A 16,843-nucleotide genomic window follows, 5' to 3' on the forward strand; every position below is an offset into this window, starting at 1 on the left:
AGAGGCTGGTACCCGAGGTGTCTCCTCCTATGACTTGTCTCCTCCTATGACCCTTCTAGCGCTGCTCCCATGAGCCTCTACGTTCTACGTAGTGACCTGTGCCGGCTGTTCATCTCGTTGAGAACCACATCACCGTTTGAATCCTCTAGCGATGTAATAACATTGTCCTCATAAGGGGAACCTGCAGCACAGGAAAAACAATTTTGTTTAGCTTTTTTTTTTTTCCTTTTCTTTTTTTCCAGTGCAGGGAGAGTGCTCAAAAGCTCTTTTGAAACGAGTAAAATATTGGTGAGGGGTGAGTTCGGTGAAAGGATATGGCACTCACCAGTACCATTAGGCTGCGAGGTGCTGCCACTGCTCATAGAGGAGCTTCTGGAGCTGCTCTGGGTCAGTATGGAGTGAGATGAGTGCATGGAGTGTCCAGTGACCACCGATGATTGGTTCTTGCTGGTGGTCTGGGTAGCTGTCCTACTCCATTCTGTGCACAATGAGAAAGTACTCAGGTTTTTCTTTTGTAATGCAGTAGACCATAAATTGCAATTCCACAAGACTAACCAAAAGGATATACTGTTAACCAAAGAAATTGTGAACAGTATCAGCACAGTTCATGAATCTCTGTTCATAGAGGCTTGTGTAACTGCACCTGCGTTCTCAGGTAATCGCAGCCTTCCACAGCACAGGTAAATCCTCCACTGTCTACGTACATTCTCTTTGAGTGCACAGTGGAACAGAAAGATGAAGAAGCCTGTAGAAGAGAAACCACAAAGAACCGGAACCATCTTCAGTTACGATGAGTTGGCTTTTTAAACTACGTGAGTACAAATTTCCTACTAAGATATATTTCACACCTGCGCAAAGTCATAATTAGTTAAACTAAGGCTCTGGTGGCCAGTTTTACATCCATTCTTATCTATTTGTAGTACTCACCTTGGAAAGAGTTGAAGATGGTAAACAGGTACATGAATGCCAGGTTAACAGGGCCCCAGGCAAAGAAGGCAAAACCCCACGTGAGGCCCAGGAGAAACGTGAGACCTGCAACACTCCGCAGGTCATGCAGTCCATTACGGTGCTGGTTGTTGTGGGGGTTTTGGCGCTTGATTCTATGCAGTTGCACCAGGACAACGATGAACATGATCAGGTTCATTAAGAAGATGACACAGAAGTATGCCACCACTGCCACATAGAAGGCTATTTCATTCCTCAGCCAGCAACTGTCAGCCAGATAGAGACAGACATTTCAGAATGACATTACAGGGCTGTATGCATACAACAGATCACTTAGTTTGACAGTTTCATTTAAATACGTAGAATATACTCCGACATCTTTCTGTTGGTTCGGTTGACTCACAAATCATCCGAAGTGCCGTCAGAAAACTTTCCGTAGCTTATAAGGCCATAGTTGTTTTTGTCCACTGCGATTACAACAATGACAACAATAAGGGGGATACCTGGAATATATATAAAAAGAAGCAGAACTTCGTTCAGCAAATACAGAGAAAAAACACTGATCCTGTATGAAAAAAAACCCCCAGACCTTTTCACCTTCAAAACTCACCCCAGCCCACTAAGGAGAACTTAATCATGTATCTGGACATGTAGTTGTTGAAGACTTTGACAATGGCGAGGTACATATGCAGAGCCTCTAGGCCCATCCAGGTGAAGGACACCAGCAGAAAGTAGTGCAGGAAGAAGGCAGTGGAGATACACAGTCCCACAGCTTTGGGATAAAGAGCCAGCCAGGCATTCAGCAGAAAGATCAAGTTCAGCATAAGCAGAGCAAAACACAGATGGATCAGTATCTTGGATGGGATGTCCCTGCGGATTTTCCTAATATAATCACAGGAAAGAGAAGAGTAAAGGTCACGCTGGGAAGCTCAGTAGCCGTATCAAAATGACGCATGAACATTCGACAAACACCAACATAAAAATGTATTGTTAGGATGTCTCTCATGTCTCATTTCACTGTCCTAATACAGGACAATGTTACTCTCAAAGATTTCTCATGGTTGTGTAACTCACTCGAAGGCCAGGTAGGAGAGAAGTGTGACAGCTAAGAAGATGGCAGAGATGCCACAGCCGATGTAAGTGATGAAGGTGAGGATTCTGGCCTGCAGGCGGTCGGTGATACCAGTTCCAGATAGGTCCTGCGTGAAGAACACAAACAAAGACATTTCAACGATGTCAGATTTTAAATGGCCTTCAGTAGCACAATTAAAAGCCTCTTTCATCATAAAAGAGAGGATGTGTAATTTATGGTTAGAGATGAACGGGAGTGATCCGCTTTCCTCACAATCCATTAAGTCCACAAGTATCACTGTTTCCCTTCGAATGGAAAGTTTTAGCAGTGATTTGATGTAGCACATCTAGTTAATACTAAATTAATAGCACATGCAGGCTGGGCTATTTTTTTTTTATTATTAAAGTAATGTCTTAAACATATGTGCACTTACAAGCAACACAGCAAAGCTGGTGAGGTGATTGCAGCTGCATATGGTCTCGTTTTCTGTGGTGATGTTCTGGACAGCAAAACAGCCATCAGGGTTCCAACCTCCTGCTCCTCCTGGCACAATCCAAATTATAATTCAGTTTATGATTCGCTAATTCAGATCCATGTTCATTTCTTTTACAAAGCACATTGTGAGAGTGAAAAAACCCTGAAGTGAAACTAGACATTTAAAATTTATTTTAATGACTTGAAAATACTTACCATTTTTTCTGAAGTCCCAGAAAACACAAGAGACGGTAACGTTTTCCTAAATGAACACCAAGAACAGAGACAACGATTAGATCGGTCTCAACAGGGTTTTACCAAAATGAATATGACTCAGCAGATACATACTGAAACAGGTTCGTTGTTCCTCAGAGTAAACACCACATTCTCACTCAGTCCACTGATTGACAGGTTGGCGACACTCGCTCCCAGGACATGACTGTTGAGCCTTTTCCCTGCCATTGTGTTGTCCTGAGGCAGTGGAAAGTGGAAAAGGCATTAGTTAAAGGGGGCTCTAATCAAGACTGTGTTAGCTGTGTGATACTGAAATTCCTGCTAACTAATCATTGGGAATGATTTAACACCGTATGTCTTATGTACTTCTGGACCTGTAGGGGTTTAAGGGAAAATTAAGATTTTTTTAAATATTTCCATTATTCGATTAATATTTTCTGATTTCTCTGGTGCGGCTCCACTACCTGAAAAAGAGTAGTCTTCTGAAAGAAAGTGAACTGGACCCGTGAGGCCAGCTGCTGCTCCTCAGTGCTTAGGTTGGCTGTAAGGGAGCTGGGGAGGGTGATGGAGCCCAGAGGAGAAGTGCTCCTCACACTTGCCCTCCGACTCCTTGCCCTCCGACCTGGAGACCCTCTCACTATCACCTGCATAAGCCCATACAGCAGATGAGACTGATACAGTAATAATACAGAAAGCTTTTCTTTATTTTCTGTATTTGATCATGATTTTGGAGTGGAGGTGTTGCTTAAAGAGGACACATCACACCTGTAGGCCAGAGGGACTGGATATGGAAAAAGAGGTTCCATCAAAACTGCTTCCATCAATCCTGGTCGCAGCCAAAGCCAGTGAGCCAGCGCTAATGGTTTCAGTCTGGTCCTGGATGATAAGCTTCAGTGCCAGATTGTCCATAACTCTGATCAGCCTAGCAACAACAGACAGTACAGGTTGAAGAATAAACTGAAAGCACATATTTTCTCTCTCTCTCTTTTCTCTCTCTTCCTCCTTGTTTTCCTCTTTCCTATGCTGTTAGAAGTATTTGCCAACCTGTTGGACGAGGAGGCCACTGCGTCTGAATCGAGCAGGTTGTCGATGACGGACAGTAAGGTGCGGCCCAGAGCCACACTAACATTGGGCGCAGACAACAGATCCTCCAGCTGCGTCACCAGCCTCTCAACTTGTGATGAGTTCAACGCTGACACATCCGTCGTCTGATTAAGCAATTGATCAGCCGTGGCATCTGGGTCGGAACTGGATCCTATGGGGTCACAGCAGTGTGACGATAGCATAAAACAGCATTTGAACATGGATTACCCAGCTTTTCCAAATCAACAGTAGTTTGTCCATATGTGATCTGGTTAATTCTTTTTTGATGAATGTGTGAATGACGAATGTGTGGTGTGAATAACTCTCGCTATCTTACCAGGAACAGTTGTTGCCATGGCTGTGGTTGTTATAGCGGCAGTGGTTCTGGCAGGGGGTGGGTTAACGACTGAAGAGTTTGTGGTTCCTGTAGACCGTGTTGTTGTTGATGTTGTGGCAATCTGTTCAGCTCTCGCGGTGGTGGTGGTGGTTTTAGTTGTTGTGTGTGAGGCTGTTCCATTGAGTTTAGTGATGGTGGGTGGAGTCACAGTAGTGTGCGTAGTGGTAGTTGTTTGTGGGATAGTTCTGTTCAGTTTAGTGGTGGTAGAACCTGACTGAGTTGTTGCCAAGTGAACTCCTGAGATGTTAGTTGTACTCACAGGTCTTACTGTAGTGACCACAGTAATATTTGAGGACACGAGCACTGCAGTTGGTAGTGGTGAAGTTGTATTCTGAACCACATTGTTAAGATCAGTTGTATTTTTGGGGCTGGCTGTAGAGCTAAATGTGGCGTTTTGTAGTGGCAATGGTGAGTCTCCACTTTGTGTGGTATTCAGTGAGTCTCCACTTTGTGTGGTATTCAGTGAGTCTCCACTTTGTGTGGTATTCAGTGAGTCTCCACTTTGTGTGGTATTCAGTGAGTCTCCACTTTGTGTGGTATTCAGTGAGTCTCCACTTTGTGTGGTATTCAGTAAGTCTCCACTTTGCGTGGTATTCAGCGCTGTAGAAGTTGCGCTGAATTGCATTGTATTAAGTAGAGATGCGGTTGTGTGCTGTACTAAAGTGTTGTTGAGCGTAACGGCTGAAATGTTAACTGTCGTTACCGGTGGTGAAAGCGTTGTGTTTATCTGTGTTGCATTTTGTTGAAGATCCGTATTATTAAATTGGGTACTGTGTTGTGTGATATTTGATGGAAGCTCTGTTACATTAAACGGAGTTGTGCTTTCTGGTCTGACTGTTGCATTGGGCCCTGTTGAATTAAACTGATTCATGGTGGCATTTGATTGAGTTGTATTATAGATGGCTGTCGTGTGTAGATATGTCGTGTTTGGTGAAATTCTAGTGGTGTTGAGCTGTGTGGGGTAAGTGGGATAAGTTGTTGTATTTGATTCGAGTGCACTTAGAAACGGTGTTGTTGTGTTATATTGTGATCCGTTATTTGTGAATCCTGTGATGAAATTTGTTATATTTTGTGTGGTCAACATGACATTTAATGGTAAGGACGTCGCTGGAATAGTTGTGTTGTCTGTAATATTACCCATGGCAGTTGTATAAACTGGAGCAAATGAGGTGTTAAATTGTGGCTGTACAGTTGTTGTCATGGTCTGTGTTGTGTTTAAAGCAGGTACTGTTGTGTTAAATTGTGGTGTTGTTTGGAGTTGTGCTGTGTTTAGTGGAAATGGTGTTGTGTTCAGTTGTGTTACATTATGAAAAGGGACTATTGGATCTGGTTGAGTAGTATTTTGTGGATAATTTGTTGAGTTGGTTTGTGTTGTGTTTTGCATGAATGCAGTTGTGTTAAACTGCATTATGCTTAGTTGTGACGTTGAGTTAAAATGAGTTGTTTCAAGGGGTAATATAGTTGTGTTCAGCTGAGTTGTGTTAAGAGGAGTTGCTGTTGAATTTGATTGTAGTGTTGAGTTAAAATTAGTTGTGCCTAGGGGCAATATAGTTGTGTTCAGTTGAGTTGTGTTCAGAGGAGTTGCTGTTGAATTAGGTTGTGATATACTTTGAGGTGGTGTCGAGTTCTGTCGTGTAGTATTAAGAACTGATTCTGTTGTGAGAAGAGGTGTGTTTGGTGAGAGTGTTGTGTTAAAACTTGTTGTGTTTACTGTGGAAACCACGTTAAGTTGGGTTGTGGAGTTCAGAGCTGTTGTGTTAAAATGTGTTGTATTCAAACCTGGTGCCACTGTAGTAAACTGTGTTAAGTTCAATGGGAAAGCAGTTGTGTTTTGGTCAGTGATGTTCTGTGAAGGTACATCTGTGCTAAACTGTGAGGCTGATGAACTAAGTTGTGACACTGTAGTATTAAAAAGTGTGACTGTGCTCACTGGAGTAGTGGTATTGAACTGTGTGTCCTCTGGTGATGGAGAAACTGTGATATTGACTATATTTAAACCTGTGCTCGTAAGTCTGCTGGTCTGACTGGGTATCGTGACTGGAGGATTTTGGCTTGGGGAAGGAGGAGTTGGACTACTGCTTTTTAAAAGTACCCCCAGAGTCTGTCCCTTTTCGCTGTGGAAAGCAAACACAACTAAACCTTAATTTCAACATTTATACTAACATAGGCCCAAATGGAATTGGGCTGAGCATCATAAAGGTTAAGGTCTCAAATGTGTGAAAATTACATCAATTAGAAACAATTTAGCAAAATTCACCACTTACCACGGAAACATAATAGCTCCGTTATCATCACAAATCTGTGAGCTCACATGGTTTGTAGAGATCCAGGTAAAGTTAGAGTCCAAAATATTGGAACCAGAAATAGCTCCACATATTGCTTGTGAAAACAAAAAGATTGTTCGCTTGTTGAAATAGACAATATGTAAGTATGAAATGTGTTACATGAACAAGACACCAAACACACAGATATGGTTTATCCCAAAGAGGCTTACAACCTACCCATTTTATAGAGAGTGCTGTTATGGTTGATGCCTTGGAGTGCAGAGTACAGAGCTGCACGTACGGTGTCCACATCCAGAGGCTGTCCCAGCTGAAGAACCACCATACAGTCAGTCACACTGAGGAAAAATACACGTGGAATGATTAATCTGGAAGAGCAGATAAACAGATGCACACACACACACACACACACACACACACACGTATTCACGTGAACATACACACACATACACACACACACTCATACACACACAAATACACTCCCACACACACACACACTAGACTGCTTGCTGTGTATCTCCAGCTTACCTTTTGTCACTACCATGACACTCTAACTGTACACCCTGCACAGAAACAAAAAAAAAAACAATCAAGAAATATTTCAAAGCATTGCAAACTTTGGGGAGAGGAATAAAACACATTTGGAATTGAACAAAAAATAAACATTTGTTTACCTCATAATGTCTGGAAACTTGACATTTAGGGCTGAGGAGAGGAAGAGTAGAATATATGAGATGATGAGTACAGTATTTGAGGGTATAGTGTGATGTGCTGAGTAAGGAGTGAGGTACCTACGTGTCAGAATTGCAGTTCCCAGGTGAACTCCCAGGTGACAGGTTAGAAATCTATTAATTAAACAATAAGATCAAATTATTCCTATATAATCTGTCTGTCTGTCTGTCTCTCGCTCTCTCTCACACACAGACACACACACACACACACACACACACACACACACACACAGAGCAACAAAACACACTATTTCTCTGGCTTACACCTTCACTCACCTTGTCCTCGAGTTTGCTGAAATCAGTGTTGGTACTGTGAATATGTAACTGGAGTGCGTAAAATGCACCTAGAGAGACTGAGGAAAGAGTCTTAAATGACACCATCCAAACATACACAGAAACGTCAAAATTGGTATCACCCCTCAGTGACAATTAATGATAAAGCATACTCACTCTCATCACGGCAAAATGCATCACAGTTACAAAAAACCTCCTCCTCACCTGAAACAGACATAGAGTGATTTTACAGCTGTTGTGTAGGGTAGTCAGAGGATGTGTGTGGGGTTTGCAGAGTATGTTCTCAGAGAGATATGTGCCTCGTACAGACTTTATAAATAGCGTTTAACAACACTACTCCTTGAGAAAGGTGTGTTACATGTTTACACACGCGATACTCACTATTGCAGGGCAGGTTCTCAGGTTCCTCTACATTGTGTGGGACAAACCCTGTCTCCACATAAGAGCTGTTTAGGGTGAGAGGCGTTGTTGATAAATGAGGTGTTGAGACTTTGTGTAGAACTTGTAAGGACAAGAATGCGCTCTAAAGCACAGATTGTGTAGTAGTTTTACAGCATTCAAATGAAAAGATAAGAGGGTGATGCAAACGTGTGACCTTTGACACAACTTACCATGTGACGCTGACTGGTTCCTGTGACTGACAGACTTCAGAGTAGGGTACAGAGGAGGTACAACGCACAAAGCTGTCTCTTGTTGGTAACTCTGTCAGACACATACCTTCCCCTGCAAAAAAAAAATAAAAATAAAAACAAAAAAAAAATTCACATTCATCTGTTGTCTTATAAAGCCATAATGACAACAGTTCATGATCTGTGAGACCATGATATGCAAAACTGCTTGGGTAGCTCTTCGTGATTTGCCCATTTATAATTTAGTGGAGTCAAAATGATGGATGTTTGGATGTTTGCCACAAAGTCAAATATTTCATCGGAGTGATCCACTATAGAACTTTTTTTTTTTATTATTCCCACCTGTCTTTGGTCCACTTACCCACTCTCTCCACATCTCCTAGCAGGTGGACCTGGATGGCAGGGTCCCTCCCTCCCTGTGTCAGCTGCTCTCTGAGTCTGCAGATGCCTATTGGCTTATTCAGCTTCAGTAGAACGCTGCAAGTAGTGTTCCTATTGGCAGAGTGTAAAAAAAAAAGAACAGTAACCTTATATCTGACGTTGTGGAAATATTGCTTAGAGCATTGATTCTTTTTTTTTTTTTTAATGTTCAGTCGATTCAGAGCAGAGACTCACTGGATCTTTTCTTGACTTTCACAGTTTACCTCAATGGCCTGTAACGGAGGGAAAGGTTTTATATTAACGATTGGATTGTCAAGAGAATAGCTAGGATGCTGTTTTGGTAAAAAAAAAAAAAAAAAAAAGGAAAGGAAACATTATGTGATGTTTGTTTACTTGTACGTAAACTGCAGGCACACGCTCATTTTGGCAGGACGTGGAATGATCCTCCTCGCTCGCACTTGTATTCGATTGACCTTCAGACGAACAGGCAGTTCTGTTGTAAACATCTAAAAACTAAATTGGGAGAGAACATGGACTTATCCAATCATTCGCAGGAAGGTCAAAGTGAAAATCCGGCTTATTTTAAAGTGTATCTCTCCTATGTGCGTTACACATTTGTTTTAAGCAGGCTTACCCAATTTGTTATATCTGACTCGTTCCTTTCAGATTCATTTACGCCCACCCTGACAAACATCCAATAATGTACAGCTGAGACAAAAAGAGAGCGAGAGAGAGAGAGAGAGAGAGAGAGAGAGAGAGAGAGAGAGAGAGAGAGAGAGAGGGGAAAAAGTCCTATTTTTCAACATAGAGTAAATAATTCGTCCACTTTTTTTTTTAAACAAACAAGATCCAAGGACATGGAATAGCAAAACAGGGATCATCACAGATGAGCATACTTACTCTCGTTGGCACAAAACTGTGAAAAGTTGCATGTCACCACCACTGGCCCTGAAACAGATAAAACATGCACACAGTGTAGGAGATACTCTCACTAGTACTAGTATACATATTTTAGAATAGTGTTATTATATGTATAATTTAAGGTACATATAGTCTTTATACATAAATAGTACAAATATTAGTATGTGGGTGAGTATTGATGGATCTGAATGATGTACCTGTGAACAAAGGTGTGGAAATGGCTTCTGGTGTGATTACAGGCTGGCTGGTTGTTAGGGCCATGGTGATTGGTGTGGTTAAACCACTTGCTGGCATGTGACTGGTTGAAGTTTGTGATCTGAATGGTGTTGATGGTATTGTAGGGGTCTCTGTGATGTGGCTGGTATTACTGTTGATTGCTGGGGTTGTGTCTCTAATTGGATCCCCAGACACAGTAGAACTAGATGGTAATGCTGAGTATGGCATTGTTGACACAGGTGATACAGTTGTGTGAATGCTTGTTGTATGGGTTGAAATGGTTAGGTGGGCAGTACTCACTGCACTGGAAGTAGATGTGTTATGTGTAACTTTGCTGGTGACAGCAGGACTAGTAGTGCTCTGATTCTGAGTGAAATGTGGTGTAAATGCTACAGGGGGTGTGGTTTGGGTATGTGTGGTAGTGCTGGTGGGCGTGGTCTCTGTATTATGGGGAGTTGAATGCAGTATGGGTAGTGTAGTTCTTTGGTTGTGTGTGATGGACGGAGAGGGATGAGCTGAAGCACTGGTTGCACTCAGAGTGGAACTGGGACTGATGGTGGTGGTATCTGTTTGAAACAGAACAAAGTTAATATACCGAATTCATCCATTCTTCTACTGACAGTCTTATATGTTGAAATACTGTTCAGGATAAATTACGAAAATGCGAAAGTGTTGGATTGATCTGTGCTATTTTGTTGCTTAAAGGAAAGAAAAACAAAAACAACAACAACAAACAAAACAACAAAATGTCTTGAAAAGGAACTTCAGAATACCAAAGTAAAGGCAAAGTTACATTTGTCAACATAGAGATATGACTTAAGACTTGAATGTGATTCTGTTATGTGTGAATCAATGAGTCAGACTGATTAAACAAAACGTAACTCACTAACTCTGCTCTACTGATACCCACACTACTCTTTGTTTTCCTCTGATTCGTTCATCACTGACCTTGATACTGGGATTCCTGCTGTATGGTGGAAACCATGGAAGCCAGTGTTGTCCAAAAGGGGGCTGCTTGAGACAGATGTTGGGAGGATATCATAAGGAGAGAGACAGTGGAATTAGAAAGTTGAGATGTTGGGAGAGGACAGAGAGGTGGCTGGGTAAGTTTTTTTTGTTTTTTTTTTAATACAGCGGAATACATAGAGTTATATTTGGTGGGAAAAAGTCAGGATGCAAACCAATGGCACGTAAGTTTAACTCTTTTTGAGCGGCATCCGTGGCACTTCAGCAGTGCCACGGATGCCGAGGGGGCGTATAATTCAGACCGCAGTGTGTATACTCACTCGACATTGTTGAGCCAAAATTTCGAGCCCCCGCGGTGGAAACTGAAAAAGAATTACATGAATAAATCCCAGAGGTCAAGAAAACTCAAAACATTTGAGGCGATGATAAAATTAAGCGTTTTTAGCCTTAAAGTTAGAATTTTTAAAGTTAGAATTATTAGACTTTTTAAAGAGCTTTTTTTAAGTGCACAGTGACTCCCATAGAAGCCATGATATTGGGTACTCGACAGTGGGAGAGAGAGAGTGTGAGAGAGAGAGAGAGAGAGAGAGAGAGAGAGAGAGAGAGTAGATATTGCTGTAACTTTTAGCTTAGCTGTTAGCATTATGGATGGGGTTTTTTTTTCTGTCTGTTTTGGTTCTTTGTCACTTCCATGTTGTGAAATACCACAAGTCACCTCCAAAACACATGGTGTTGCTGATCGCTCTTTACTAGACAGCACAAGACTGTCCCAGTAAGCTGGACAGAATGCGGATGTTCAGGCTAAGCAACCCACATCTGCCCACAATTAATACGGCACACTGACCAACCAGTGGGAGCTGCTACTGCAGCGACAGGGAGACAGCTTAACTGGGTGTCTACATAGTACTGTAACCAGGAACTGAACCTAGGCTTCGGTGGTTGTGTACTAGCACCTTTCCATTGTAATACCCAAGCACGCCAGATAGTTAGTTCCTGGATCTTTCTGACTCTTTACACTAGAAGAGACTAACCTCTAACCTTGTTTTCTAACTACCTGGTACCAGAGGAGAATGGATTCCACCTTTTAAATCTTGGTCTCCCCTCAGGGTTTCTTGGTCAAAGTGACTTTTTCTTCAACACTATTGCCTTAGGCTCACTCACTGGTATTCTATAAAGCTGCTTTGTGACAATGTCTAAAAAATTGCTATATGAATAAACTGAATACGCTACTTGTAAATGTCTGGAATGAGAGCAAACAGATTATCCAGATCTACAAGAATAGGAGCCAAGATCCCACAACCTCACCACAAAAACACCAGTGAAGTGACATCTCACTTGCACCATTCTTACCTGGCACTTCGCGTTTGAACCGTTTCCGTCCTAATAGGCCAGAGGACACATGAGAAAGGCATGCACACATATAGAGAGTCCAGAGACAGAGTCTACTGTACATTTCCCACATTCACAAGAATACAAACAAGCTACATGCTACATCACACTTTGCCATTACCACTATTTTCTTTATTCTGACAGAATAAATGTAGGTTATTGGTTGAACAACTATGCTTGGTGACATAGTTGACAGAGTCATGCATTTTAACACTGTCAACATGCAATAAAATAAAATGACATTCAAAGGATTTCATGCAAGAGAAGAAACATTATCCAAAAGGTGGTTTGTGCAACATTTTGCATTCTGAAACGGCACTTTCCTTCTAGAGCCAGGGGTCAAATGTGCTTTAGGCAGGCATGTTAAATGACGCTAATCTTCCTACACAGTAACTCATTAGCATAGCTTATTTTCAAGATGCACTTCCTGTTAAGCAAACTATGTGCCCACTCGTGCTAACAAGGTTGGTTACCATGGTGACAAACCAGCAACTCAACTCACCGCAGTATAGTGCGTCATCGTGCACCATGGCTCTGGCACGGGTCACGCCCCACAGCTGCGAGTCCCAACCCACAACCGAGCCATCCTCGCACGGGCCATGTTCCCGCACGTCCTCCCACGCGCGGAATAGGTATAGCTCCACTGTTCCCATGGTAACACCAGGGGAGGACTCCCAGGGCTGGCAGCCTAACAGCAGCTGCCCAGCGGGCGGGATGGCGTGGGCGATAACGGTGCGCTGGTGGGTGTTTGGGCTGCCGTCCACCTCCAGGCTGAAGCTGTTGTGTAAGGCATCCCACCGCAGGCAGAGCCGGTGCCAGCGTCGCAGGTCCAGCTGCACTGGGAAGCGGTGACGGACCCCCAACAACCAGGCGTGTAGAGCATACTCGTCTCCCTGCAAGGCTAGGTCGAAGCGAGGCACATGGGGAGAGCTGTAACTGAAAGCTGTCCACTCTCCTGGGGACAGAATACGCACGTCCACACACACAGTCATCTGGAAGAGGAGTGGCATTCGCCCATGCTCCTTAAGTTTCCAGTGGTCACTGCAGCCATGCAGGACAGCCTTAGAGTCATGCATGAAATAGCTCTCCACTGGGAGAGAGAGAAAGAGAGAGAGAGAGAGAGAGAGAGAGAGAGAAAGAGAGAGAGAGAGGGGGCATGGAGAACACAAAGAAAGAGGACAAAGACAAAAAATAAGAGACGGTATCATACATGAGATATCCATTTTGATGTGACCATGTCGAAAGAAGTAACTAATGTTGTCTGACTGGAAAAATGATTCAACCGCGTTGCAATAAGTCATTCCATATAATTAGTGTGAGCATTGGAGGCTGTAATTATCAGCTTGACATAGATACAGCAGTGTGTAAAAATGTGCTACTGAGTTCATCTCTCTCTGTACTCCTCTTTGATGATTACGTCACACCAGAACAAACACTTTTTTCCCCCACAGATATTGACAAGAATGACTTTCATCCAAGACATTTAGAATGATTTATTTTGGACTCAGTTCAACACTATCATTCCTGCTGTCGTCAGATCAGCCATAATGTGGTAACATCTGTGAGCTCTGTGCACTTATACAGTGACTTATGAGTGGTACTTTTCCATACTATAGAAAGTTGTTTTCTTTATCTTCAAATACGATTACATCTATATCTCAGCTTCCTGATCCGTCCATAAAAACTCCTTGCGGCCTGATGGTTGCAAAAATATATTGTTGGAGCCAAGAACCTGATATTATTAATTTATTCATTAATAATAAACCCATCAAAGGTTTGGGGATGCCTCACTATCTATTGATAAAAATAAGCTTTACATCTTTACATCTTAACACAACTACAAACTGATGTGTGTCAATAGAATGCTGTTAAGATCTTGCCATTTTCTTTGTAAAAACTAAAAAACTGAAGGAGCAACCAATAAAACACGACCTAGGAGTTTTTAATATGTACCTTTAATAACGGTTTGGAAAAACATTTAATGGGCAGTGTATACATTGTATGCTTGGACTATCACCATTGCTGTGCGTATTTCGGAAATTGAAATTGAAATACCATTCGATATTAAAATGCACACAGAACTTATTCTGATCACGGTTTACCTTTGTAGATACAAGAGGAGTTGTCTGAAGAGGCATAATAGGTTTCAGGGTAGAAGAGAACAGTTTTTTACACTGCAACACCAGTTCTTCAGTCTATCAGTTCAATTCCTCCTTTCATTTTTTCTTGTATATATGTAAACACATTACTCATCCTCCTTCTCTCTTGTATTGTTTATGAATTTTGACACAAGTGAAATACATAGCGATAGGAAGCTTAAAGCTGGCTTATAGACTGAATACCCAGTAATAGCTTTTAGTTTAGCTGTTAGCACTGCAAAGGATTACCATTTTAAGATCACTGATAAAATCAAACTTAACTTGAAAGGACAGAAAAAAAAGTTTGAAAACAATTCAAAGAGACGAAAGATTTTTGCAGAGCATATCAAAACTAACTTGGGGAATACAATGGAAAGAAAAATGCATGGAACCAAGAGGAGAATTAACTGCATTCCTCTGTAAAAGTTGGCTTTGTGTGTTCGCCGTTCATCTTGCTTGTTGATTAGGGCTTTTGTAATGTTACGTGGGCCAGACCTAAAACTGGCTGGCCCTGCTACGAGCTCTCTGGTGTCTAAAGGGGTGTGTCGTCCCACAGCTATGATTGACACTTCATAGAACATCAGCAGAATAGCCTCTCTGCACTGTGAAGAGTACTTAACATGACTTCTCCGGAATGTTCCTGCGGCTGTGAGCAATACCTGTCTTCTGTACACTCATCACAGTGTGACACAAACAAGTGCACTTGACTGCTGTGAAGAAAATGTCCAAAGACAAAAAAAAAAAAAAACCCTCTGATGGCACAAAGGCTGACATCAAGACTTGTATTAGATTATATCATTCTTTCAGATCGCGCCATCTCTAATGCTTATGGTTTCTGTATAACCACCAGATGGTGATATAGTGTTTGTAACTAGGTAGTTGGACTAGTAATAGCAAACATGTAATGTCTCCAGCACACTGTCTGTCTGTGTGCCTGCCTGTCTGTCTGTGTGTGCCTGTCTGTCCATCTGTCTGTCTGTCGGTCTGTCTCTCTTTCTATATATGTATCTTCTTGCTTACATTTGTATTTGCATATCCCTTCTTTCACGAATGGACAATTACCAAACACATTGTTTGACTCTTTGTCTCTCTCACTCTCTTTCATCTTCTCACTTACACACACACTTTGTTTCATGCGTGGAAAACATGGCCTGTGATGTTTAACTTAAAACCCATCTTTCGTTCTCCCTCAAGCCTTTGCCTGATTTATGTTGTCCACACTCTATACAAACTAGTGTCTAAGTGCTCAAAATCCATTTGGCTGACAATAGGAACCAAAGCTGTCAGTTTGCTCAGCTAATCTGAGATTAAAGAGGGAAAATGCCACAAGGCCACGGAGCTGCTGCTGTAAAGTGCCAGCGTGTGATCAAGTGAATCAGAATTCCTCTGCCAAAGAGAGGACGACTGCCTCTCTGCCTTCAGCAGGAAAAATCTCCAACCAATCTTAGAACAGGACCTTAACAGAACCTATTCTTTAGCTCAAATGACTGCTGGTTTACACTGAGAGTTTGTAGAGCTCCCTGTGGTTCACCGAGACTCATCGTAGATTCTCTGTGAAGATGGGCTGTGAAAATCCAGCTGTTAGAGAGCTTTATACCTCAGAGAGTTTCTGTTTGATGACTAGATACTCAGTCCTCACTGAAACCGTGCTGTTAATAACCTTCATGAAAAGACCATTCAGCCGCTGTTAGCCATAAACCTCATCCTACTCTGCATATCTCATCCTGAGCTCTACAAACAGTGCATCATGCTAATGTCTCCATATTTACTCCTCCATTCCCACTAATTCAATTCTCAGCAAAAAAAAAAAAAGGGGTTTTTTTGCTTTGAAAATAAAATACAAAACAATGAAGTGAAAGGTTGTTTTGAGTAGTACATCCTATGCTTTGTCTGGTACACCGTGTTAGTTTCAGACTTCTCTTAATAATGCTACTGTTGCAACAAGCTTTTCATCCTCTGACTGCAAGTCCTCTTGTCTTTTTGTTTGTTCTTCCCTTCATAGCTTGTGAATAATGAGAACGAAGCTCTCGGAGAACAGAGATATTTGAGCAAAGTCACCATGGTAACGGATCTCACCTACTGAAACATCAGTGTTACCTTCAAATATATCTATAGCCGCACAACTAAAGCCATCTCTAAGTCTTGCCTTATCTCACATTGTACTGTATTCTAAAATACACTTGGAAGACATCATTGTCTAAGACAAAGATGAGTGAGCACCTATTTCGAATGAGATTCTGATTATTAGAGTAGCAACAGACATTTACCAATTAACAGATTACAGTGCCCGTAGTCTGATTTACTTTGCTTCAGTGATTCTCCCATCAGTTCATTCTTTAACTCTTTTAAACAGAAAAAAATATGCCGTCTAATTTACCTGGAGGTATGAGGCAAACAAGGAGCCAAAGGTAGAGGACATGAAGATGCTGCAGGTATTTTCTGCTTTGTCGCACTGGGCAGTCACTATGTACGCGTGGCATCCTTCTACAAGAAAGCAACAGTTTGTTAAATAGTTTCCTTAAAACCTTTACAAGATTCAGGCGGCAATTTATGCAACAGCTGAAGCTTACTGTTAAGTTTCTGTTCACAATTTATTTATTTCAGACGATATGGTCTCATAATGGCTGTTGATGGACAGGTTACTTCATTCCTTTCAGAGCAGTTGTTAATAATAGAGCACTCAGACCTGTA

General features: G+C 41.9%; 1 protein-coding gene across 1 annotated transcript; it reads right to left on the minus strand.

Moving 5' to 3' along the window:
* Positions 1-77: 77 nt before the first annotated feature.
* On the minus strand, positions 78-13,090 carry adgrg2a (adhesion G protein-coupled receptor G2a). The gene is made up of 22 exons (XM_030767568.1): positions 12,517-13,090; positions 11,976-12,005; positions 9,423-9,470; positions 8,916-9,015; positions 8,503-8,633; positions 8,230-8,235; positions 7,495-7,562; positions 7,016-7,050; positions 6,707-6,825; positions 3,770-3,980; positions 3,489-3,647; positions 3,190-3,340; positions 2,840-2,962; positions 2,708-2,753; positions 2,451-2,560; positions 2,020-2,144; positions 1,556-1,827; positions 1,349-1,448; positions 928-1,211; positions 644-745; positions 326-478; positions 78-181 (listed from the first exon to the last, which is right to left on the minus strand). The coding sequence occupies exons 1-22, from the start codon at positions 13,088-13,090 to the stop codon at positions 78-80; spliced, it is 3,051 nt and encodes a 1,016-aa protein (XP_030623428.1).
* Positions 13,091-16,843: the final 3,753 nt, after the last annotated feature.

The sequence above is a fragment of the Chanos chanos genome, chromosome 3 (assembly GCF_902362185.1).
Source record: "Chanos chanos chromosome 3, fChaCha1.1, whole genome shotgun sequence".
In the NCBI taxonomy this organism is placed as follows: Eukaryota; Metazoa; Chordata; class Actinopteri; order Gonorynchiformes; family Chanidae; genus Chanos; species Chanos chanos.